Source organism: Convolutriloba macropyga, chromosome 9 (genome assembly GCF_964194025.1).
Source record: "Convolutriloba macropyga chromosome 9, txConMacr16.3, whole genome shotgun sequence".
Lineage (NCBI taxonomy): Eukaryota > Metazoa > Xenacoelomorpha > Acoela > Convolutidae > Convolutriloba > Convolutriloba macropyga.
Genome location: NC_134476.1, coordinates 40,700,720 through 40,725,719, shown reverse-complemented (window position 1 = coordinate 40,725,719; position 25,000 = coordinate 40,700,720). Strand labels below are relative to the sequence as shown.

General features: G+C 34.5%; 2 protein-coding genes across 7 annotated transcripts in view; one reads left to right on the top strand and one right to left on the bottom strand.

Moving 5' to 3' along the window:
- Nucleotides 1–25,000, top strand: part of LOC142345782 (ADP-ribosylation factor-related protein 1-like) — a 247,986-nt gene that overhangs the window by 151,403 nt on the left and 71,583 nt on the right. The window contains exon 1 of one of the 2 annotated variants that reach the window (XM_075398127.1): nucleotides 15,542–15,555. The exons of the other annotated variant lie outside the window; for it this stretch is intronic. The gene's annotated coding sequence lies outside the window, so the exon portion shown is untranslated. Of the gene's footprint in view, nucleotides 1–15,541; nucleotides 15,556–25,000 lie in introns of those variants that run through there. 2 annotated transcript variants of the gene reach the window in all.
- The window catches only part of LOC142345781 (calmodulin-like), a 62,832-nt gene that overhangs the window by 26,171 nt on the left and 11,661 nt on the right, over nucleotides 1–25,000 (bottom strand). For 2 of the 5 annotated variants that reach the window (XM_075398120.1, XM_075398121.1), the window contains exons 2-3: nucleotides 21,796–22,076; nucleotides 10,080–10,112 (exon numbers count right to left, since the gene is read on the bottom strand). In XM_075398120.1, the coding sequence (XP_075254235.1) occupies nucleotides 10,080–10,112; nucleotides 21,796–22,076 (314 nt within the window). Of the gene's footprint in view, nucleotides 1–10,079; nucleotides 10,113–21,795; nucleotides 22,077–22,376; nucleotides 22,666–25,000 lie in introns of those variants that run through there. The other 3 variants (XM_075398122.1, XM_075398124.1, XM_075398125.1) reach the window with 2 other exon arrangements.

Below are 25,000 nucleotides of genomic sequence, written 5' to 3'. Positions count from 1 at the left end.
GACCAAAACCCGACAAACATATATGCGAAGAGCGCGCATGCGAAAATATGAAAATTAATCAAATTTGTTGGATATGTCACTATCCGGAGTTCGATCTTTACGATTGGCCCTTTTTTGTCTCAAACAACGTGACCCTTATAATTTTGATCATTTTCATAGAGATTATTCAAATGTTTAGGCATGTTCAAAAAATCTATATAATTTAAATGGTTATGCCAATGTTACTGAGTGTTTTAGAGTCATTTACCATCCTGTTCTAGAATTCAATGAATATTGATAATACAAAAAACAAATTGTGAACGTTTTGTACTTTGTTTACTTATAAAGTAAACATTGTTTAAAGTTGTTAATTATTAAGTTATCGGATTGCCGTAAGAATCAGGTGCCTTGTCTGTATGCAATTTGTGTTTAACTTAGCTAATTTTAAATACATTTTCAATTAAAGTATTTTTCAACTAGTTAGTCAAATGTATTTGATTGAGTGTTTGGCTGGAAAGTTTGGGACATAAAAGTTTAAGAACCAGCGGCGTAAAGATATTCTGGAAGCAAAGTCGGATAGCAGCCATAACAAATAGGTGATCCCTATTCAACGCTGGCACCAAAAAAGTCTAGAAAATAGTTTAACGAGAAGCAGAAAACAAAGAAAAATGGGAGTAAAGGAACGGTTTTTGAGTTACTCATTATCAAATACTTCATCATTGTATACGAGCAGTGAATCAAAATAAAGCTCTTACGATAAAAAGTACCTAACAGTCAGTCCGTCAGGAGTTCAAATAATCTAGTGAACGATTTCAGAAACAAATTGAAATCTATTTATTTTGCAATCCAAGAAATTGCGACACAAGAAAACAATCGGAGTGCAAGAATGAACTCCCAAATCGGCTCGTACTTTGCTGTAAAACTCTTTTTCGTGAAAATAGCACGAGTTTCAAAAGCAATTACCACAATTAAACGAGAGGATGCAGAGAAGTTTGTTGATAAACCCTTGAAAGTGCTGCAAGATGTTCAGTCAGATATCTTCAAAATTTTGGATAAGCGCATGGCACAATTAACTCAACAACGAAAGCAGTTTTGTTTGGAGACGTATTAGTTTCAGTCTTAATCACAACAACTGAAGACAAGCCAATGACCTCGTCAGTAACAAACATTTTTGCGGTGGACAGTTGTGTGCACACTGTTCTAAGTGAGAACAGTCAAAACATCGTTGAAGATGTTCCAAAGTCATTTTTTTGGTCTCAATGACAGGTATTCGATCTTTTGAAAATGAGTTTCAACGGAAGAAAAAGTTTCGGCGTCAACAACGAGTACAGCAGATACAAGAAAAACCAAAAAGAAGGCTGTAATTGAGATGAAGGAAACCGAAATGGAGTTTGACCGAAAGCAACAAGAGCATGACGAGCAAGTGAGCCCAAAATGGTAGAAGCTGAGCTTGAATCTTCTTCCGACGAACGGTCCGATGGATCAAAGCGCTCGCACAAGTCTGAGTCGGACGTTGAAAAGCACTCGACAGCCGCAGGGAGCCCTAAATCTGACGAAAGGGAAGACCATTCAAATTTGTTAGTTTTTTTCGCCCCGAGAAGACTTGTTTTTGTCCTCAAAAACTCATAAGAGCTGAATTCAGTAATTGAGGGACTATCGAAAGCAATGCAGTTCCGACAAAGACTATGGAAATCCAGTCGAATACGATACCAAAGTTGAAAGTACGCCAATTCGAGCTTTTTCGCGGTTTTAACCAATGCGATAACAGTAGAAATGTTGTTGGCTCTCAGATTCTTCTTCGGCGAAAAGCGCTACATTTAGTACTGCACCTACAGCAAGCAGTTGTCAGAAAAGCTTGTCATAACTAACCTCTGAGAACTTGATGACAACCCGTTTGGTTGGCCAGAATGGAGTAAACAATATTGGCTACAGTTGGCAGTAGTAACATCAGCAACGACGAAAAGATGAGGCTCCTGAAAAATGTTCTGTTTGGCAAGGCTAAAAGAGCAGTCAATGGAATGGGCTACTCTGGTGCTACGTATGATCAAGCAAGGAACACCTTGCAAAGAAAGTTTGCTCCCTCTCATCACATTGTCTCGTCTCAGTTGGTCAAAAGACTTCGGTAAGATTAGATTCAATGATTTAGCATTGTTCGTTGAAATTGTCGCAGCGTTTTCGTTGTTTGTGAGTACTTTAAACCATTTGGAGATTTTAAAAAACTTGTTTTCGTCCAGCAATCTTGATATAGCTGTCAGTATATTGCTTTCGGACAACAAAAGAAGATGGTTTGCGTTAATTGAACCACCAGCTAAAGCTGTGCAGGCACGAAACCTGACTCAATTCAATCAGTGGCTGCAAAACGAATCTCAGGTACTTGAACAACATCTGAGTAGTGATCCGATAATTTTAAAATTTGACACTCAGTCCCCCAAAAATGGAAGAAGGTTTGATTTAATGCAAAATTGGAAATCAAGAGAGTCAGTTTTGAGTTCAAACACTGATAAAACAAAAAAATGACCCCAAATGACCGCCGTCCACCCCGTAACGTCCATTTTTGATTTTGGAAATTCCAGGAGTTCAAGATTATGAAAACGCAAGATCGATACAAAGAACGTTGCAAAAAATAGATTGACTTTGCAAAAAAAAAATAGTTTGTGCTTCTTTTCTGTTTGTCCGACAATCACCCATCAAAAAGGTTGTCCAAGAAAGAAGAAATGTGAAATTGACAACTGTGAGAAGACCCAACACAGACTTTTTGATAACACGAAGAAATCTGAAGTTTCAACAGTCTCTGCGAAGTCAAAAAACACGAACCTGGCCAACAATCCAAAGTTAGTAACAGGTCTCATGCAGGTTGCACGAATGAGATTCTTCGGCCAGGGTGGACAGTTTAAGGAAACTTTTGCAGCATTTGCTACTGTTCAACTCAGATGAAGGTTGGAAAAGGTTTTTGGACAGGCTCCAGTTAGACGGAGAAGCAATCTCTTTGAAGGTGCCTGGAACCCATAACACGGAAAACATTTCATGCGAGGCCGCGCAGGTTATAATTGGGCCGGCAAACAGACTTGATGGTAAAAGAAAGTAGCTAACAGTTAAAAGTCAGAAGAGCCTAGAAATTTGCAAAAGCGTGTACAGCGTGAAGGAGATGAAGCAAAAATACCTTTACGTGAAATGCGTGGGATTTAAAGAATTTGACTTCATAAATGTGACAATAATCTTGGGCCAAAACGCCATTAACCTGATTCGATTGCTGGATTACAAGAGTGCCGAAGAAGAAAAACCACGGGAATTCAAGCTTCTACTGGGTTGGAAGGTTCCTGGCCCACTTCCTGCGAAATTCTTGGTCATGTTGGTGGTGCATTTGGTCATGTTGCAAATGAACGTGAAAAAAAGTAGCAGAAGTTGTCACGAAGTGGTGGAGTTATACGGAATTTCGATTACTGCCGTCAAAAGGAGCAGAGAAGATAAGTTAGCAACTGAAATCCTAAGCTCCACAGTGCATTTCCATGGAGAGCGCTACGAGTTTGGATTGCTGTGGAATATTAATCAATCAGCTTTGTCGAGCAACTTTGCATCAGCACAAGGACAATTTCGAGTACTGAATCGACCACTTGGCAAAGCCAGCCACATATAGCAATGTACAGTAAAATCATATTGTCAGATTTTCAAAAAGGGTATGTTTCGATCCTATCTTCAGATGAACTTGCCTCAACTCGCGACAATCTTTTTTGGTATTTTCCACATCACCCCTTAATAAATCCTAAAATAAATAAAAAATATTTGGAGTGTTTGCTTTTCGGCAAGTGACTTTGGTGGTTACTTGATGAGTGATGTGCTCATAGAGGGACCAGAACTGTTGGTGAGTTTGATTATCATTTTAGCTAAATTTCGAGAAAACAAATTTGCGATAACAGCAAGCTCGAAAAAATGATTTTTGAAGTTGAGGTCGAGCCTGGAGACAGAGGATTCTTGCTGTTTCTTTTGTTTGACAAAAATGATCAAATTGCTACGCATCAGTACAACCGACACATCTTTGGAGCCGAGTTGTCTCCAAAATGTGTAAAATTTGCCATTCAACGGTGCCACTCTCAATAATGCATTTGAATTCGCGCCAACAAAGAACGTTGCAAAGAAGAATAGATTGATTTTGCAAAGAAAAATAGATTGCGTTTTATTTCTGTTTGTCTGACAATCACCCATCAAAGGGTTGTATAATAAAAAGAATTGTGAAATTGACAACTGTGAGAAGATCCAAGAGACTTTTTGAAAACAAGAAGAAATCTGAAGTTTCAACAGTCTCTCAGATGTCGAAAAGCACGAACCTGATCAACAATCCAAAGTCAGTAAGAGGTCTCATGCAGGTTCCACGAATGAGAACTTTCGGCCAGGGCGGAGAGTTTAAAGAAACTTTTGCTTGTTTCGATCCTATCTTCTGATGAACTTGCCTCAACTCGCGTCGATCCCTTTTGGTATCTTCCACATCAACCCGTAATAAATCCTCCCAAACCTAATAAAGTTTGGAGTGTTTGCCTTTCAACAAGTAGTTTTTGTGGTTATTTTTTGAATTATGCGCACATAGAGGGACCAGAGCTGTTGTTGAATTTGATGATCAATCTAGCTAAATTTCGAGAAAACGAATTTGCGATAACAGCAAGCTCGAAAAAATGATTTTTAAAGTTGAGGTCGAGCCTTGAGAAGGAAGATTCCTCCTTTTTTTGGTTTGACAAAAATAATCAAATTATTACGAATCAGTACAATTGGTACATTTTTGAATCCAAGTTGTCTCCAACGTGTGTAAAATTTGCTATTCAACAATGCCACTCTCGATAGTGCATTTGAATTCGCACCAGCGGGTCAAATGGTCACACATTACTTTTATATGGATGATTTGTTAGCTTCTCAAAAGAGACAGCAATAGCTGTCAAATTGGAGTTAACAAAGCTCTTGGCTAAAGTTGGCTTTAAACTCACCAAATGGGCGACGGACTTCGACCGGAATGAATCTCGCGATAAAGCTTTGACGATGCTTTGTCTCGAATGGATGATGTCTCTGACATGCCCAAAGCTTTTAGAGGAATCGAATTTGGGCCAGAGGGCAGATGGAAACATTGTATGATCATATCAATTGTTCAAGTGTTTTTGACCTATTAGTATTCCTAGCACAGTTTGTCATCAGAGGACAAATCAATTTAAAAATGAATATGGCCAACAAAAAGACAAAAATACGAGACAATAATGCGACAATAATACGACTAGTTTGCAGATTGGATCGTTGAAATGAATGCAGGAAAAGCATTCGAAGTTAGCAGATGGTATCAAAAAACCGGTGAAGCGTCACAAGTGAGCTCAAAGATTTAATGACGCCTTTGAAGATGCCTGGTGATCTTTAGCTTTCATTAATACAGAAAGCAGAAAAATAGAACAAAAGGTTGTGTTCACCATGGACAAAGCACAAATTGCACTAGTGAAACATCAAAGAACTCCGAAAATGGAATTATTGTGAACAGTCACTGGAAAAAAATTGAAGGATGCAGTCATCAAAGAGCATTCTCTCAAATTTCACAAAACGTCTGTGTTGTCTGATTCAACCAGAGTACTTCAATGGATCAAGTGAAGCAACGTCAAGCAACCAACCTGTAGTCCATCGTATTGCAGAATTACTGGATACGTCAACAGTTGACGATTGGCTTTATATAGCGGGTGTGAACAAAACAGGTTGTTTAGGAACGGAAGGGGTTAGTTTTGACGATGTTGGGATGAGTAACCGGATTTAAGGCCACGAGTGGTTGAAATGACCAATTGTCTTAAAAAAGGAGGACCAGCTTCCAACTGAGCAAGATATGGGCATTAGTGCCTTAGTGGCTCAGAAAGATAGTCAAAAAATCCTGAACTGTGAAAACTTGAGCCAGTTCAACCGATTGCGAAGAACAGTTTCGAAGATTTCGCCTCAGAAGCATAAATCCAAGCTATTTTACGAATTGTTAAATGAAGCTGACAACGTCATCTGGAAAATTGTCCAGATGAAATGTTATGCAACAACGGAAAACTGCTATTTTCTGACAAAACGATTTCGCCGACAGTAAGATTGTCTCATTGGTTTCATTGCTTTCATCGACAGCAACGGGTTATTGAAAGTAGAAGGCCAAACTCTCACAACAGATTTGCCATATGAAAGAAAACATTCAGTTACTTTGCCCAGCAAGCACAGAGAAGTTGAGTTGTATCTGATTTGTCAGCGCAAAGATATTCACAATGAAGATGTCGATATATTAGAAGGGAAATCCAAAAATTTTTTGATAATTGGGTTAAGAAATGCCCTTAGGTGAGCTGAACACAAATTTCGACTGTTTTCAAGCAGCGCGTCATCACAAATGGGCAATCTTCTGACCGACAGAGTTACGAGCAGTGGATGGAACAATGAACGACCGTTTACAAACCCAGCTGTCTTTTTTGAGACCTTTCGAAGTAAATATGTTACGATGGAGAGTGGCCATAGAGAGACACGGGTAGGCTTGTTTCCAAGTGTAAGTGTTCAAACAGTACTTAGAGGTGGTTGAAAGTTTAGACACGGCTTCATGCATTGATGCAGGCCATCGATTCACTGCAAGACGAGGTCAGCTGAAGAAAATTATTTCCCAAAGTGTTAAAAAATTCGTTTGTGCAGCGCGAGAATTCAAAGAGTACATTGCCGAGCTTCAATAAGATGAAATTGCAGTCGAGTAATCCTAGTCAGGTAACCATTGTTCTTTCAATCCACCAACAGCTCCTCACTTTGGTGGAGCATGGTAAAAAAATTGTACGATCCTACAATAAAAAGCGCAGTTTAGTATGTTGGGAAAGCTAAGTAAGACAAATTGCGAACAAAATTGTGTATCATGGAACAACTTTTAAACAATCTTCCACTTGTTGACGTCAGCAGGGAAGTTTCCCATCTAGAGATTTAAACACCAAATCACTTCTTAATTGGTCAAGTTAGCGTGAATCGGGAAAATTCATTGTTTTCTGGAATACCAGTTAAATACGGAAAGTTATTTCGTGACCAACACGATATCCTATTTGCAACTTGGAATCAAAGGGTGAGCTAGTATTTTCCTACCTTGCAACAGCGAAACAAATGGGCGCAGGAAGAACCAGAAGAGATCACGAACGGATATCTTGTATGGATAACCGACGAGCAAACTCATTCTTTCAACTTTTGTCTGGGAAGAGTTGAGGAAGTCTTCAAAAATAGAGATCAAGTGGTAAGAACAGCTTTAGTAAAAACTAAAGTAACATCTTTTAACCGACCAGCAATAAGACTTATAGCAGTCAAAAGTGATCGAGAATGATGTCAATCTTGGTAAATGACCAAAAACTGTGCAAGCTATTTTGCGCTCAGAATTTTTTTCACTATGTCATTCTAATTTAATATGCCAGCAGCTGTAGAAGTAGAAGCTGTTAGCCTTTATTTTTTACCAGTAGTCTCCAGCTGTTGAGATATTAGATATGATACATTAACCCTATCTTCAAAGTGAAATTTGACTTCAGAGGTGAAATCAGAAATGCCAACATAGGGGTTTTGACCCTTATTTGTGACGAAGAGTATAACGGAGCCATTGGAATTACCAAATTCCGACAAAATCATGCGAAGGCGGCATATGCGGAAATCTCAGAATACAGCAAATTTTTGAAATAAATTGCCACGATGCCACTCCTATTTTTTAATATTTCATTCTATTGAACTAAATGAGTACTGAAATGTCATGGTAAATTGTTTCAGGCTTTAAATGTCAGTTTTCGGCTTTCGACATTTACTACTGGCCCTTTTATTGCCTTCAACAACTTGACTTTTATAATTTTGTTCAATTTCATGAAGATTATTCAAATGTTTAGGGATGTTTAATCAACATATATGACTTCAATTGTTGTGCCAATGTTACTCTGAGTGTTTTAGAGTCATTTACTATCCTTTTCTATATTTCAATGAATATTGATAACAAAAAAAACAAAATGTGAACGTTTTGTACCTTGTTTACTTATAATGTAAACATTGTTTAAAGTTGTTAATTATTAAGTGTTCAGATTGCCTTAAGAACCAGTTGCATTTTCTATTTCCAAATTGTGGCTTGTTCTGAATACAATTTTAATTAAAGTATCATACTACTAGTTTCCATTTGCAACCGAGACAAAGAGTTGAAAATAAATTTGATTGATTTTTTGATCTTAAAGTTTGGGACCTAAAAAGTTTATGAATCAGCGGTATAAAATTACTCTGCAAACGTAGTCAGATAGCAGCCGTAACGACGCACACTATTTTGCACATAAGCACTAAAACTTACGGAACACACGCGCCCTAAATTTTTAATCCTGTATTTTATTTTTCTGTTCCTCTGGAGAATGATTTTATATATGTTATGATTTTTCATGTAATTGCAAAACAGTCTTAGCCTCGTAATTATAACGGATGTTGAAGCCAGACATGGATAAATTTTAAATCTTTATTTATTTATTCTATATGGATAAGTTTTGCTTTTTGTATAACTTTTTGAATAACGTTTTCAAACTTCTAATGAAATGTGAAATGCTGTTGCTCATAGACATATTTCCAGATTCAATTTTGCAATGCGCGAATACAGCTGAATTGTGCATTCAGTGAAAACAAGCTCTTCTAACAATTATTCCCAAACAAACTGTTTGCCAATTTACCTGTCAACTTAAATTACTTTTCAAAACAGGCTTTCATATCCTCATTAACAAATCGCAAAACATCACAAACAATACGAAATCTAAATTTTCTCAGCTACAGGAACCTCAAGCAAAATTAAAACGACAACAATAAAGAAATTGAGGTCCATAGTTAAGTTTATTCATGAGTTGATATTCCGAGACTCCCGCATGGTTTAGTCAAGCCATCTCTGCAAAAACTATATAAATTAGCTTGAGGGAGAAGAAGTTGAAGCAAACATTACTTATCAAGATTAATATTTAATTCTTAATGCAACTCAGATGCTCAAAATCGAAGTGATTTTTTTAAAATTAAGTCTTGTCCCACATTTTTCCGCCCTTCTGTTTCGATACCTGGTTTAGAGCTTCCATTTGAATATAATTTAAAGTTCACAAAGACAAAACTCTCCTCGTGGAGTTGGTGGTGGTCAAGCAAGCCGATAGGCAAGCGAGCCGAATTTTGAAAACGCGACAAAGTAAGCAGAAAAATAGGATAAAAGATAGGATAAAAACAAGTTATTATTTTTGTGACTCAACAGAGCGTATTATATTCAAAAATGACAGTTCAGAAATCGCATTTCTAAATTTTTCAACGGTCTCGATCTGCCAAAGAGGAAATACAATTGTTTTCCAACAAAATCTTTTTATAATTTGAGTACGTTTTAACGTTTTTTGTGCACAAATTAGACTTCAAAATTAATTTTCTGATCAATTATTGTTCAGCACTATTGTTCTGATAAAACGAAATTTACATTTTAGCTTGGTAGCTGGTTTGCTAGAACATAGATCCAATTTTCTGAAGGCAATAATTAGGATCCATATAGGCTTCGATCCGATAATTCACTACCGTTAATTAGGTCATGGTTCATCTTTAAACGCTTTTGCAGACGATTGATAACTGAACAGTCACAGAAATTAATGCTATCGCGAAGCACTCTGGTTTTAAAATGGATCTTTCTTTACTTTCTTGCTCCAAAATAATCCAAAATCGTTGATGAGACTTCAAGCTTGATTTTATGTGATGTTTAGATCTAAGAATTTTTTGAACGATAATTAAATTTAGCGGTTTCATTGCTTGAAGAACGTTATACAAAATAATTTATCAGGACGTTAAACTTTGACCAAATATTAGGAAATGCCAATCTGAGCCGTTGCTCACTAGAATTAAAACCATCTTTACGTGATGCACTATCCCCAGTATAAAATTGTCCCGACACACAGAAGTAAACACAAAGAAAACAAACAAAAGAATAGAAATGAGAATGCGGAAAGAGAAAGGAGGAAACAAAGTTAAATACGTGTATAATTATAGTGAGAAGACATGCAATTACACAATGGAGTCAAGGTCAAAGTCAGGTAGACTCACTCACTCACTCCTCCCACACAAACAACACTCACCATAGTTGGCAGCATCGTCGATTAACGTCGTATCTACAAAGTGACCTCTACTTTTTCCAATTACAAACATGTAAATTCAGAAAACATGACAACCATCTCCATCAAAATAGAGTGTACTAAATTTGATTAAATCTGTAATCATTATAAAGTCAATTAAAAAAATAATACACTAGAGGAAATTGAGTAACGGGAAAGACACCGTCAGCCTGTGTAAACGCTCAATGATGCGTTTTTTTTACCTTTAAGACTGGTTGGTAATGCCTGAATAGAGGCGGGATTATACGATTATTACCTGAATTTTAATTATTAGCTAGGAATATAGAGTTGTAATATACAACTTAAAGATAGCTATAATTAAAAGAACAATTCTTTTTGATCCTGACATTACTTACCGTCCACGTGTCATTACAGAAATATGATCACCATCCACTCTATACGATTACATAGTGCCCAGGTTGAGGTCCCAGGCCGACATTTACACAGTCTGGAAACACCAAAGAACGCAAGAAAGTCCGGACATAAACGCACGAAATGTCTGATGAACGCACGAATGTCTGGACATAAACGCACAAAAAGTATGATGAACGTACGAATGTCTGGACATAAACATAGGTACTTTCGACTTTCCGTCTGGGAGCTCAACATGGGTGACCAAATTCCATCAACTACATGTATAATAAAGCATACATAAGTCTTCGCAGCATGACGGAATTGGTGCCCTGAAACGAGTGCACTCGCACCCAAGTGCTTACTAAGTACGATGCCCGAGGGGGACTAGCATTTATGTTCTAACGTATTTAGATAAACAAAAGAGTGAAAACAAATCTTTTGTGTTTTTGCCAAAGTCCTATACAAACAGTCTGATTGCACCCCCCAAATATCACTTCTGTTCCTTAAAAATTCCTTATTTTAGTCATAATAAATTGCCGGCACCGGTAGACGACTGGACAAATTTTTATTCCCGGTTGTGAAAAAACTAAGTACCACAAAGCTATTCCTATTAAAGATATAAAAACAGCCAAATGGCATTACTCTTTGTCTGTCTACATTATATGGTAAGTTTAATTACCGTAGGTGTCTTAATTTAAAAACTTCGATGCATCGTTAAATTGTAAATGCCGTTTGTGCACAATTTTATAAGCAAGAGTGTGAAATCCAAACAATATGCTATAACATGTATAAGTGGGGGTGAAAATGGTCGTGGGGGGGGCAATAACAGAAAGATCGCAAAAATTGATGAAGTGACCTCACCTTAATTGGTATCGAGATACTTACTATGTTAAAAAACCACTTTTTTGATTAATTCTTAGCCGAGACATCGTATTGGTGAAAAAGCATTTTATCAGAAATCTGAACGTATTGGTACTTTGTGTTACAACTTATTGAGCTGGCCGCTTTTTAGACAAATGATAAAATTAATAAGAGTGAGATTTTGCTTGTGCCAGAGGGTGACTAAGTTTCTTACCATGCTTAGACAAATTTGCGACAAAAACATACATTCACTTTCGGCGCGTCTTTTCATGCGCATTTCTAAGACTTGTAAATTAACACGTTTAGTTTTATTGCCTTCTGCTTTAGTGTTGACTATGTTTTACCCTCAATTCTCTAAGTGATAATGCAGATACTTTTATTTAAATTCAATTGTTCTGCTGTTTACACTTCTTTATTTATCTTGACCTTCGGAACCGTGTGCTTCATTTTTTGTGACCACTTAAACCCATTTTCCACCTCATCGGTGCGCTAATTTTAGTTGATGCTAATAACGATTTTAGCACTTTCAAATTGAAAGCAAATCAAGGATATTCTTAATTTGAATAAAACAGTAAATTTTAAAAACATTTTTCAAGGTTTGAACTGCCGCGAAGAAGTTTTGCACAATTGTTAGCCGTTCACTTATATGGTTGGAATTATTTTTCATTCTACAAAACCGGTTGGAAACGAAACAAAGATAACACTTTCATATAACAATGAAGTGTTCACAAGAAAAAACAAATGAAAAAGACAATTAAAAATATTTTCAACTGATGATAATTTGTACATGGAGAACAACGTTTAACCTATGGCTTCTTGATATATTTATTTTAATTTTTTGAATAATAAATTTTGAATGATAAAAAAACTTTGGGTGCCTCGAAATTAGTTCCTTGGATCATTTGCTAGAAGTCGTATTCAAATAAAACAAATAACTGAGATCCGCCCAAGGTACACAAAACTACAGCAACCTATTTAAATATAGGAGCAAGAAAAAATCCAAAAAAACTGAGTAAATTGTTTCTGGCACTTCTCTGGTACTTCGATTAAAATCTTTTCCGCGCAAATTAGGGAAATGTATCTTCGAGGCCGGTTTTTTAGTCAAAATTTTAAGTTTTGTTTATTCATCATAGAAAAGGAATAGAAACTTCACTTTTAGTTTTTCGATGCTGGTTTCATTGTTTCCCAAAAACTGAAAAAGATGCAGTTTCAAAAAGAGGAGTGGTTTAAAAAAAGACGGAAAAACAAGAAAAGCAAAAAAAGTAACGAGGCAAGGATGCGGATGAGATGAAAATTTTTAAATTTATTTTTAGTTGCTACAAAACTTGACATAAAGCTGTAATGTTATTTCACTATAGAAATCTGGTTGAAAACAAAACGTAGAGAACACTTCCAAATGAAAATTAAGTGTTCAAAAGACAGGAAATGAAAAATGCAACTCTTTCAATTCGTTTGACTTTTTAAAGCCTCTACTTCCACTTCTTTCACTGATTTTGAGTAGCTGATTAGATTTTTGAGGTTAAACAGAAAGTAAAAAAAAATATTGAACTCGTCAGTCGAAAAATTGAAAAGACAAAAAATTTTGTGTTTAGAAAATCGATCATTTCGGTGTTTCTTGAAGTTGTATATTACTATTCAAAACTATTTATGCCTCAAAATAAGATCTTGATTCATTTACCAGAATTGGTTTTCTAACAAGTAACTGGAGGAACAACATATGTGCAAAAAACTCCAGAAAACATTTTTAACTAAAAAAGAAGAAAAAACTAAAACAACTGGAAAGGTTTAAGTATCATTTTTGTGACTTCTCTGGCCCTTTGAAAAAGCGAAATTTTTCGGTATGCTTTATCATAGATTTTTTTAAAATTACAAGTCATGGCTACAAAACTTTATTAAAACTTTTTTGAAATGAGAAAGAGAAAGATCAGAAGTTTTTTCGTTAACTTAATAACTGATTTTCAAAGAAATAATGAGGGGACCAGCACCGATTCCAAGGCCCACATCCATTATATTCTCTGATTTAGAAAAAACCAAAAAATGATTATTTCTAAATCTCTCAGTTAGCCGACAATTGATCACTCATTTCACCAAAGAGAAAAAATTACAAAAAAATATGAAAAGATCACCATGTAAATTTTGCAACAATTAACAAAAAACCAAAAAGAGTTTATTTTTTTTTCAAATCCATTCACTGTTGATTGTTGATGATGCTTAAGGTGACTCCAGAATTCTCTCAGTTGGCCAAAAATTGATCAGTCATTTCACCAAAGGGAAAAAATTAAAAAAAGTTGTGAAAAGATCACATGTAAATTTTGCAACAATTAACAAAAAAACAAAATGAGGTTATTTTTTCGGAAAAACAGAAGATCACTTTCTGTCTGTTTATTTATATTTATCAACCTTAAAACTGGTATAAGTTGTTCGCCATTGTAAAAGTTAACATGATTTTGCATGACGTAAAATATCAGATCTTGGTTCATTTGGGGACCTAACAAGTTGGATAGGTTTTTTTGTAGTTTGGTTAGTTGCAGTAAAACTCAAAAAATTTTTCGGGGAAACATTTTGTTGGTCCAACTAATTTCGAATTGAGCAAATATATATGCGAGGACAGATTTTGAAAAAAAGTTTCATACTTTGTTATAGCATCGTAGAGAAAAAATGGAAACATCAGTTTCCAACCGGCAGATGCTAGTTTTGAAATTTTTTTCTTAAGAAACAAAAAATTTATTGAGGTTGGGAAAGGGAGCTGCAAAAATAAAGGAAATCAAGAAAAAAAGAATAATATAGAGGCCTTCAGAGAGGGGGGTTGAGCTGCGGGTGATATTGAAACCCTAAATAAAATTAGTGTTTGCTACAAAAATGTTATTCAGTTATACAGCTATTTTTACGTTCATTATAACAATCGGCTTGATAATAAACCAAAGAGAACACTTCCTCAAGAAATAAAGTGTTCAGCAGACAGAAAAAGAGAGAAACGTAACAGTTATATTCTACTTTTTTTGAGCTCTTTCTCTTCTTCCATTTTCTCTTCGGGCTTCCTCTTTTTCTCTTTTTTATAGATCGGTTAAATAGAATTTTGGTTTAATTTAACCAAAAAACTTTCATAGAACATGTTAATCAAAAACTTAAACAGCTGTTAAATTAAAAAACTTTAGAATTATTGTTTGTTTGATATATTGAACGAACTCTCAATACATTTTGCATCCTCGTAATTAAAGACTCCTGTCAGGGACTGTTTGATTCGACGGCTAAGATATGGGATTTTTTTTATTAGTTCTTTGAATCAATAATTAGAAAAATTAAATCTTTTAAACTAACCTAAAAACGAAAATTTAATTTTTGAGGGGAAAAAACTGAACCCCAAACCCGCATCCCATCTTTCATATAAAAAAAGCTTTGTTTGAATTTTCACCAAATTGACTAAATATGGGATACTTGAGACGAGAAAAAAAGAAAAATTAATGTGGTCAGAGAGGAGGAAATGTTTTTTTTAAATCTTTATTCCGTTGATTATTCAAGATGCCTCAAGTGACTCACAATTATATTTCTCCATTGGCTTTCGATTGGCCACTCATTTCAGTCACGAGAATAGGTGCAAAATTTTAAGTGATTACCAGTAATGTTCCATTTTCAATGTGTTATAAAAAAATTCAGGTTAAAATACCGGAAAAGTTTACGACCAAGTTTTTGTTTTAAGTTTTTGCTCAAAATTATGCTATATGTTGAAACTCTTCATTTGAGTTAGTATTGTTTACTATGACATAAATTAACAGAAACGGTTCATTAAGGAACATTCAATGAAAAGAAATGAAAGCAATTGAAGAGAGAATTAAAAAACTGTTTTTTTTAACCAAATTACCTCGGACTTACAAACAATTGGTGCTTGCGCTATTCAAATGACATCGGTTTTGATAAATGTCTGAGTATAGTTCATTGTTTTATAAATGTTTTACTAGAACATATTTTATTAAGCGCTATCACAAAGTTGATGTACTGGTTCTTGATAGTCATGATGTTTTTTGTGAATGAAACAAGATCGTGTTAACTTAACTCACCTGGGTCGAGAAGCATTAGTTGTTGATAGCCCGCTATTTTGCTCTACTGTTTGTTCCAACTCTGTGAGATGCAAGTAAAAGCGACAGTAACACCCAGTAAACAGCGGGTAAAAAATATTCTCTTTTACTGTGTAGAACGCGAAATGGGATTAAAACAAACTTATTAAATAATTCAGTAGTCCAGTCGTACTAACTAGGCCACTAAGTAAATTGAACACAATATGCTACAACTTTCCCCACACAAGGTTGTTTTCCTATTGATCTCAAGTTCACAATTTATTATGGAAAAGGGACTGTATGAAATAGTGAACTTTTTATACCACTTGAGTGAAATTAATTGACATATATTTGTTTAACAGACCTTAAAATACAGCCTGCCGTACAAATTTTACCGATTTGTGATAAATCAAACTTGTCATTTATAGCCGTACTAAATCATCTAGAAATAACAGGGGTATATTTTGAAGAAAAGGAGTAATATACAGAACGGAGGCTGAAATCTACTTCGTTTTGTTTAGAGCTTTTCGAGCGAAAAAATTGCTGTCTGTGAAGAAATAGAGGAAGTTGTTCATGTATTGTAGTTATACAGGGCACAAACCCGTAAACAATAAATTTATTTATTCACGCTCAAGTTACCTCAAATGCATTAGGTTTGAATTATTTTTGGGTTGCAGGGTGAATTTCACCATGAATCGATTCGGATATAATAATCTATCTCAAATATGCTACGAGAGCATATATCACAAAAATCAATTCTTTGTGTTAACGAATAGAAGTCAGTTTCAAAACACATCTACGAACTAAAAATTAACAAAAATCAATTCTTTTGAATGATTTTAGGAATACAAATTACCGAAAAAAATGAGATAATTAAATGGTATAAATGTTCTCTGATTATAACCTCTATTAAAGTACTTAGGTGTAAAAATTGATCTGAACTGTAGTTTCAAATCTAATCCAAATCTCAAGAAAAGTAATATTTTTCAGCAAATTTTTAGTAATACTATTTTGGGATAAAAATATACCAAATAAAAGGTAGTTATAAATAGTTGTTCTATAAAAAGTAACGAGCTGTATTTTAAGGCAGGTTGTTGTTGTTGTCAAGTCGACAAGCTTTAATTCCCTAATCAAAAGTGGTGTATGTGCCAGATCTGATTTCAGCTGGATACAAATTAAAATATCAGCCGATACACACTTCCTGTGCAATTCCAAAACACCCTCTTGCAAATGTGCAAATTTATTGTGCCCCTCCGGTACTGCCTTCCCACGTGAACACTACTGAGCAAAAGTCTCCTCTAGTGCAAACAGCCGAATGTTCCTACTTAGCCGAACAATGTTATACCAACAGTTAGCATTGACTAGAAACCTATTCGAACAATTATAAATTTATCATAGTAATTTGCGGCGGAAGCATGAAATCAAATCAGATTCTTCGTGAAAATGACTGCAGAACAATTTGAGCAGACAACCTCTTAATTGATCCCATTAAAATTGCATAAAAACGGAAACCACTACTTTGTGCTATATTACAAAATAGCCATTGTCCAAAATAACAATGTTCTGGGAAAACAAAACTTACCCAGTATTCTATACAACAGTTTTGATTTAGAGAAAAACTTGAAAGGTTATTTGCTCTATTTACTCTTTTTGTGGTTTAAACAAGTAAATTCAATGTATGACCAAAAAGTTTATACTTGCAACAAAAACAAAAAACAAACAAAAACAAAAAAAATTGACCATTTTAAATCATACAAAAAATTTATATTAATTCCGAATTGGAAAGCAAAACCATATTCGTCGATATCCACGAAATAGAATCCATTTTTCGAAAAGTAGTTGAACATTTTAACCTGTTATAGTGTTTTGACAACAAACTATTTCCTTTTAGGTACTTTTTACTACAAATGAGAATATATGGGTGAGAGCAAAAAATTAGGACCTATTAGCCATATCGGCCAGTAGATACAACGGGATCCTTGGGAATTGTTCACAATTTGCCCAGGACTATTTGTCCGGAGGGTTCTACTAATCAAAGGACTATGTACTGGGGAGATCTAATGTCAATATTTACATGTTGCAACAGATTCTATGTCCCGCCAGAGAGACAGAGAAGAAACAAGTGTATATTAAGAGACTATAAATTTTTGTCTACACGTGCACTTAGTAGTTATAACTAAATCAGTTATTAACTGTAATAAAGAAAGTTCTATATTGCTAAATGTCCTTGAGGTTAACAAATGCAGTCAAGCAGTCGGCCTCATTTCTGGTCAGAAAAATTAGCTAAAGGGGAGCACATTAATGGAATTATTGGAAACACAAGCACCAGAAAAAAGTAGTAAGTTAGTCAAAAGTTGGAAAACGAGAGATGATCGCAGTTTTTATTACAATCCAAAGGATTTGGATTGCATTGATGCGTCGTTTTTTTTAAGGATATGCTCAACTTTTTTGTCTTTTTGAGGTCAATGAGAAGTCAAATTAAATTTGCAGTTTTAATTATGATCAAGAAGCAAGAGGAGCGAAGAGGACGTAGATTTGAAGCGCGATTTTTTTCAAATTACCTCTAAAGGGGCGTGATAAGTTGGTGTTGGAACAGCAGCAACCTGACTACATTTTTCGCTGTTACTTCTTCTGATTTCTTAGCTATTGTTGGTAAAGGTCATACATGTTTTCTAATAATAAATAGTTGCAGTCTTTAGTTTCATCAAAGAATAGTTAAAGGTCTATACGACATAGACACTGTTTGTTTCAAAAAATATCAGTGATTTTTGTTTTAAGGGTTTTGTAGTTCTTACTGTTATCAGGTTTCTTTGTCTTTATACCGTTACATCTCACTGGTGCTCTTATAAGGTTTAATAAAAGTTATTTACTTGTTTTATTTGACATCTAAGTGCTTTATCTACTTCGTCACAACTCCTTTTCAAATACTAATAGTGATTTTTTCAGTTTTTCTATTTTTTTAGTTCTGTTTGTTGTCTTATCACTTACTCTCTTTACTGACAGTTCACATCGTTTGCTCATAAAAAATGATTCAAATTTTCCGATTGAATTCAATTGTAGTGCTTTTCATGACCGTGACACTATTTGTTGTGAAAAACTGCTCAGAGAATTTGCAAAGTTTTGATTGTAATTTTTTTATTGTAAATGTTTCATTTTTTCATTGTCCTGTTACTCAATGAGAATAATCGGCAAAATAATAATCGGCTGCTCATGAAACTTAATTAAATGATATGGTTGTCTTACTTCTATAGCTAATGCTGTCTCTGGCTTTAAAACAAAGTTTTTTTAAGGCATTTTATCGGATTTTTGAGTACAACATTTTTTTGTTTGTTTTACCGTCTTAAGACGTAGTTTCATTAATGAGAATAGCGATTGCCTGTTCAGTTGTCTTAAACGAATCGAAGCAAATCCTTGAGTTCATGACAGGGGCTTTATGACTTTGATAATATCATTTGAACGAGAAATACTGAAGGTTGCAGGCTGCTAGCTTTCTTGTGGTCTAGCAGCTTAAACTCAAAATTAACGCTTTCATTGGCCTTCTAGTGCGTCGTATTTCATGTTAATTTCTTGGGTTCAGCAAATAGCTATCGTTTTAATTGACTTAGATACTGTTAGTTTTTGAAACGACGTTTTCAGGGAATTTTTGAATTGTGACTCCATTTGCACTGACTGTCAAATTTTCAACTATTAGAGTGGTTTGTTGTTTATTTATGATTTTTAATTTTGTATTCGATGTTCTAATTCAGTATTATAATTTGTAGTTTTGTGTTTTATCTAATATAAAGGCCACTGATTTTCAAAAGAAATTCTGATTTTGCCATACTCAGGTTTCGCTCTTTGTACTGTCTGGTACTTATTTTGAAACGCTTGTTTTATTGTGTACTCATTAGAAGGACGCGTAGTCTTTTTTGATAAATTATACATCTACTCTTGACTTTAATGATTTTTGAATGATTTCTTTTGTTTGTTTTCAACTTTTCTTAAAATTTTCTTTGTTAGGTTGTTAGTTAGTTCCATTTTTTGGATTGTAAATTATGAATTGTCCGGTTATTTTTGTTCGCAACTGTCATTCTAATTTTAATAGCGCTTTGACACCATTTATCAAAATTTTCTGGCTGAAGGGGAAGAAATTGATTCAAAACCAGTCTGATAATTAATTCTCTTTCACCATTTATTTAAGATATCATGTTTCGCGTGTTATTTTAATCTCATTCTGTGTCGTTTGTTAGAGTCTAATATTTAATTTTGTTTTCAGGGTTTTCGTCACCAAAGTTTTTAACGATATCTTTGAAACATATTTTGTGGTACAAGTTTGCAGAGCATATTGCCAATTCGGACCAATTGAGAGTTATCCCTCATTTCAGAAGAACTGATATCATCTACCTCATCAGAACAGACTTTTGCATTACTTTTACTGATGTCCTTAGCATTTAGCTGGGATAGTTTCATTTATTGTTTCAAATTTGTTTGCCGAGCTTTGTTTGTGGTTGACTCATCCGAAAACATGTTTGCATCAACTTTATTTGATTTTAGCCCTGATCCCAAACTTCCTTTCACTCATGAACTGCAAACGACAAAAAAATCTTCACCAACGTTCCTTTTTCGTTCCTAAGATGTTTTTAGCGGAAATTGGAAGGAAAGCTATTAGGAAAAATTCCCACGGGAAGTTTTCACTTCTTGTGCTTCAAAGAATAATATTTTGGTCAACGCACCTTGTGACACAATCCATGAATTTACGATGGGATGAGTCAACAAAATATGGTAAAAATTATAAAAGTTTTTGAGAAACTAAGACCGAACTTCGCTAGCTTGATAAACCTTCTACGACAAAAGTTTATCACAGCTGCACGGCTGAAAACAGCTTCAAGAAAAATTTGTTTCTATAATTCTCAATGATCTGTCAAAAAAGTTTGGCGCCAGAAATAAATTTAAAAAACAGTTTTTCAATTTTTTGGATACCAGATTCCCAAACCAAATGAATATCTCAACCAATGATAGGGATACTTTTAGCCTAAAGAAAACAAATATGCTAATTGCAGAATTTGAAGCGACATTTATTTGTTCTAGTGTCCAATCAATATAATGGCTCAAACTGGATACTTTTCGATCTGGATTTTGCCTCGCTCTTGAAATTTATTGATTGACTGAATTTTGCAAATTTTTATATCTGCTTCCTAACAAAAAAATTCTTGGTCGAAATTGTAGTTAAATAAAAAAAAATGTTGCCAAGAAAATTGCTTTTATATATTCAAATTTTTTTAATGAACATACAACAAAATTCAAGCTCCATATTCGGTTTTGCGAAAATCTAGTATTCTTATGAATTCTTAGTTTTGAATAATTGTCGTGAACGTTGAATAATTCAAAGTTTTGAATAACTGCTTGGGGATTTTTAAGATTGTGATCCTATTAGCTCATATATATTAATTTGCAATCTATTACATTGTTTGAGCTTCACTGTTTGAGCAATCTATTACATTTTTTGAGTTCCTGATTTTAATATTAAACATTCGTCGATTTGAGAATAACAGTATAAAAATTGTTGCAAATAACCATTCTTGAGCGGTATTTTTAGAAAGTGACCGTCAGAAAAAAATTTTGTGACAAAGAGAAAGGATTTCTGGATAAACTTATTTTAAAAATATAGTTATGAACCCCCAGTGATTCGAAACTCAATGCACATTTTGATTTAAAAAACATACTAAAACATGGTAAGACGAGGTGCTGATATGGCACTTGCTATGAAAAGATTATAACATGTACACACTTACAAAATGTTTGCATGGGTATCGAGAAACAAGATTTTGCCAAGATAAATCGGAGAGATCAACCATGACGTGGGAAGAAAAACCAAGTGGTAGAAACTAAAAAACACCTTTGAAAAATATTACACGAATTCAGAAGATGAATAAAAAGTATTCAAAATTTGTCAAAAATTATCAAAAAATGTGGGAAAATGCAGCTTCCGATAATATAGTAAACAACCATTGGCCTACTTTTTCCAGTATAAAGAATTTCTTAACCAGATGCAAGCTCGGTACATATATGAATAAATGCTATAAAGATACTAACAAGATTTACCAAAATTTTTTTATAAGCTATCAAGAGCTTGGTCTACTTTGTTAAGATCTTACGATGATGTAATCAAGATTTAGCAAAAAATGTTAGTGCTTCAACTTATTGTCAAGATATTGCGAGCTCCGCAGCAGATCATGCATGTCTTAACAAGGTATATCAAGTTTAGATTCACTGGGAATTTATTACAAGCATTGAAAAAAGTGCTCAGTTTTCCTTTAACAAAGAATTAGCACAAAAGTTTGTGCCCAAAAATGTTCAGTCGTAGTGCTTCTTGGAGACGCACTATGTTTCTTTTTGAACAAACACAGGACAGAAAAGATGATATAAGAACTCACTTGTAACAGGACTTGAGTGACTCCCGCTGGGCGAAGCGGACTCTGCGCTTTGAACCCGCGTAGGCGTGGGACTTCTCCCCTTTTCCTCAACAAGGGCAGTCGTAGATTTGGCCGAATCTGTCCTGGGTTCTTTGTCGGGTGACGATGACGTAGTTTGTGCATGCTCAATCACATCTGGCTCATTTTGGGGCATCTCTGGGGCGACTTTGTTCGGGTTCCTTCTGGTGTTCATTTTGAGTTTGATTTTGTCGCCCTCAACCACCAAGTAGCTTTTGTGTGCTCTGAAGCATAATTGCTGCACATTCACCAGTTTATAACTTGTTTACTTTCAAGTGAAAATAGATTAAAACGTGCTATGTAAATGTGCTGAGACGGTTCAGTTCTGCAAAGTTCAACAGAAAAAGTTTTGTTTAGATTTAATCTTTAGTCTTTCTAAAAACAATCTAAACAAGATAATAGCATTGGTTGATATGAAAACAATTTTCGGACAAAAACTTAAAATTGTGAGAGCAGTTTTAGAAAGTATCCTTTTGTAAAAGGATAACAAACGATTTTATATATCTTTGAAAACTTTGACTTACCATACAAGAACACATGTAACTGCAAAATGACGATAAAAGCGTTTTCCAAGTTTTCTTTTCCTTTTTCGCCCTTATTTAAACATAAATGGTACTTTAAATTTAAAATAATGATCGCGGATAATAACATGTAAACATTTAAAAATTTGGCTGGTCTTTTGATAATGGGTAACAGCTTAAAGCGATTAATTCCGTTTCAATCGGTGTTTGAGAAATGAGCCAAAAGCGTTTTCCATCCAAATTGAATAAAGCAAAATAAATTTGTTCAAACGGGGGGATAAAGCAAAAATCACAGTTGATTCAAACCATTTCAGCAGCATACAAAAACACCTGTCTCTTCCAAAGTGTACGCGAGGAAAAATATGGAAACCGAATTTTACACTTGTGGAAAAACAGCAGAATTGTATTCCACGTTTATATGGATAAGCTTTGTTTAATCACGAGGGATAAAGGTGTAAATAAGGCAGAGTATAGTTTGCTGTAGGACGGTACATTACACTTGAGTTGATCGTAATCATGAATTATTGAAAAGAGTACAAAAATGGAAAAATGTTCTGAAAAAAATTTGAAACGACATTCTATTCAAAACAAAAGATTGGAATTCAAGAATTATTGCATCCAGTGTCGACATGTCAGCGCCTTTTTACCACATTTTTTTGAAGGAAAAGCGCTAAGTGCGATGAAATTATGTATGAAACTTGCTGAAATGCGCTGATATGTTGAGAATGCGGAGATACTTCAAAAATTCAGGGCATCTTTACCGCAATACATACATCATTTGAGAACATTTTCACCATATTTCTTACATGACTTTCAGCATTTTTTTCAGCGCCATTCTTACAAAGTTCAGCAAATTTCAGCGCATTGTTCTCAAATACTCAACGCGTTTCAGCATATTTCGTATTAATTTTTTGCGCTTTTTCAACACATGATTACCATAACTTCAGCACATTTTTCAGCACATTTCTAACAGACTTTCAGCGTAATTTCAGTGAATCCGTCTCAAAACTCTAGCGCATTCCTGTTCATTATTACGCTGCCTTTTTTTGAAAATTCAACGAATTTCAACGCACGTCTTATATAATTTTGAGAAATTTTCTAGAAAAGGGTTTGTTGTTCAAATAATCTGTGACAACGATCTTATCACAATTTTGGAAAAAATCCAAGTCGAAAACTTATTCCAGGACGGGAAGAGAGTTGATATCTCCTATTACTGGCCATTAAGTCGTAATCATTGATCTACGATATGGGCACTGTCATCACAAATTTTCAACCTAGGGCTCCTTTTGCAACACTTCGGCTGGTTCTTCGCCACAATTTGTTTCCCAAAGAGACAATATCTGCCTGTTAGACAACATATCTATAACGTTACCCTAATGAGAATTCTCCACGTCATTCAACAATGTTGCCCATCAGAAGACAGCGGTGAAACCTATTTTTTTCGTCTGGTGGAAAAACAGTGAAAATGCTGTGAAATTTCAAGAATAAATGGAACAAAAACTGTCGAATTAAACGGAACCTTGTCTGGTTTGTAAGACGTTTGACCCTCTTTTGTTTTCAAACGAGAGTTCAAATGTAGCCTGACACGAATCTATATAATTGCTGATTATTTCAATGCTTTAGTTAGGTTTTAGTTTTTTTTCTCAGAGCCGGTAACAGGAGAAGCCAGCTTTCTTCCCGTCTTGGAATAAAAACGGGTTATAAGAGGAGACAAATTTCAAGAGCTTAAAGCTAGCTCGTGTCATCTTTAACAATATAGGCTTGAAAATAAGAGATACTGGTTCGAATCCAGAACCTATTTTTTTTTACAAAAGTCGCTAGCTTAGACCCCTAAAAAATTTTAATTAAATAATTTCATTTTCTCTCCGTGATTGTAAGTTGATTATATAGTTTCAAATCGTATGTTTGCTAAATATGTAAAAAGTAATAAAGAAAATATTTACCAGAAGTTTACTGGCGGGGTATTTTATCATCATATGCTGAAAGCAATTATATATATATATATATATATATATATATATATATATATATATATTTACAAGCCTGTAAACGAAGTACTTGGATTGAAAATCCAAGAAGGTAGTCACTTAAATGCACAAAATTAGAAATGAGGAACTCAACCAGCAGAGTTTTTTGAAAAAAGAGGTGGAACCTTTATGACCATTTTACGACCAAGAGCAATCCAAAGCAAAATTTGAGAAGAATACCTCAAGGGAATGGTTTGAATTAAAACTCTTTTAATGACAAAAGAGCAGACAACAGAGTAGCAGCTCGAACAGTTAACTGGCAATAATAGAAAAAAAGCTTTATTTGCCAGCCTAGACACCTAAAAAATTTTTATTTAAATAGTTTAATTTTTTCACGTGGATTTTGAACTGATTATATAGTCTCAATTCGTATATATTCAAAAAATGTGAAAAATATTTAAAAAAAGAAATTAACAGATGTTTAGTCACCCTTGAAGAAGAACAAAATAATCAAAATATTGCTACGACTTTAAATTAAAATTTGAAATCACTTCGCCTATAATTTTTCACAAATTACAAAAGAGTTTTTTTGGACTTCGACCAATTGTCTTCTGAAGGCAAAAACCATTTGGCGAGGATTACTGGTGGTTTATTTCATCG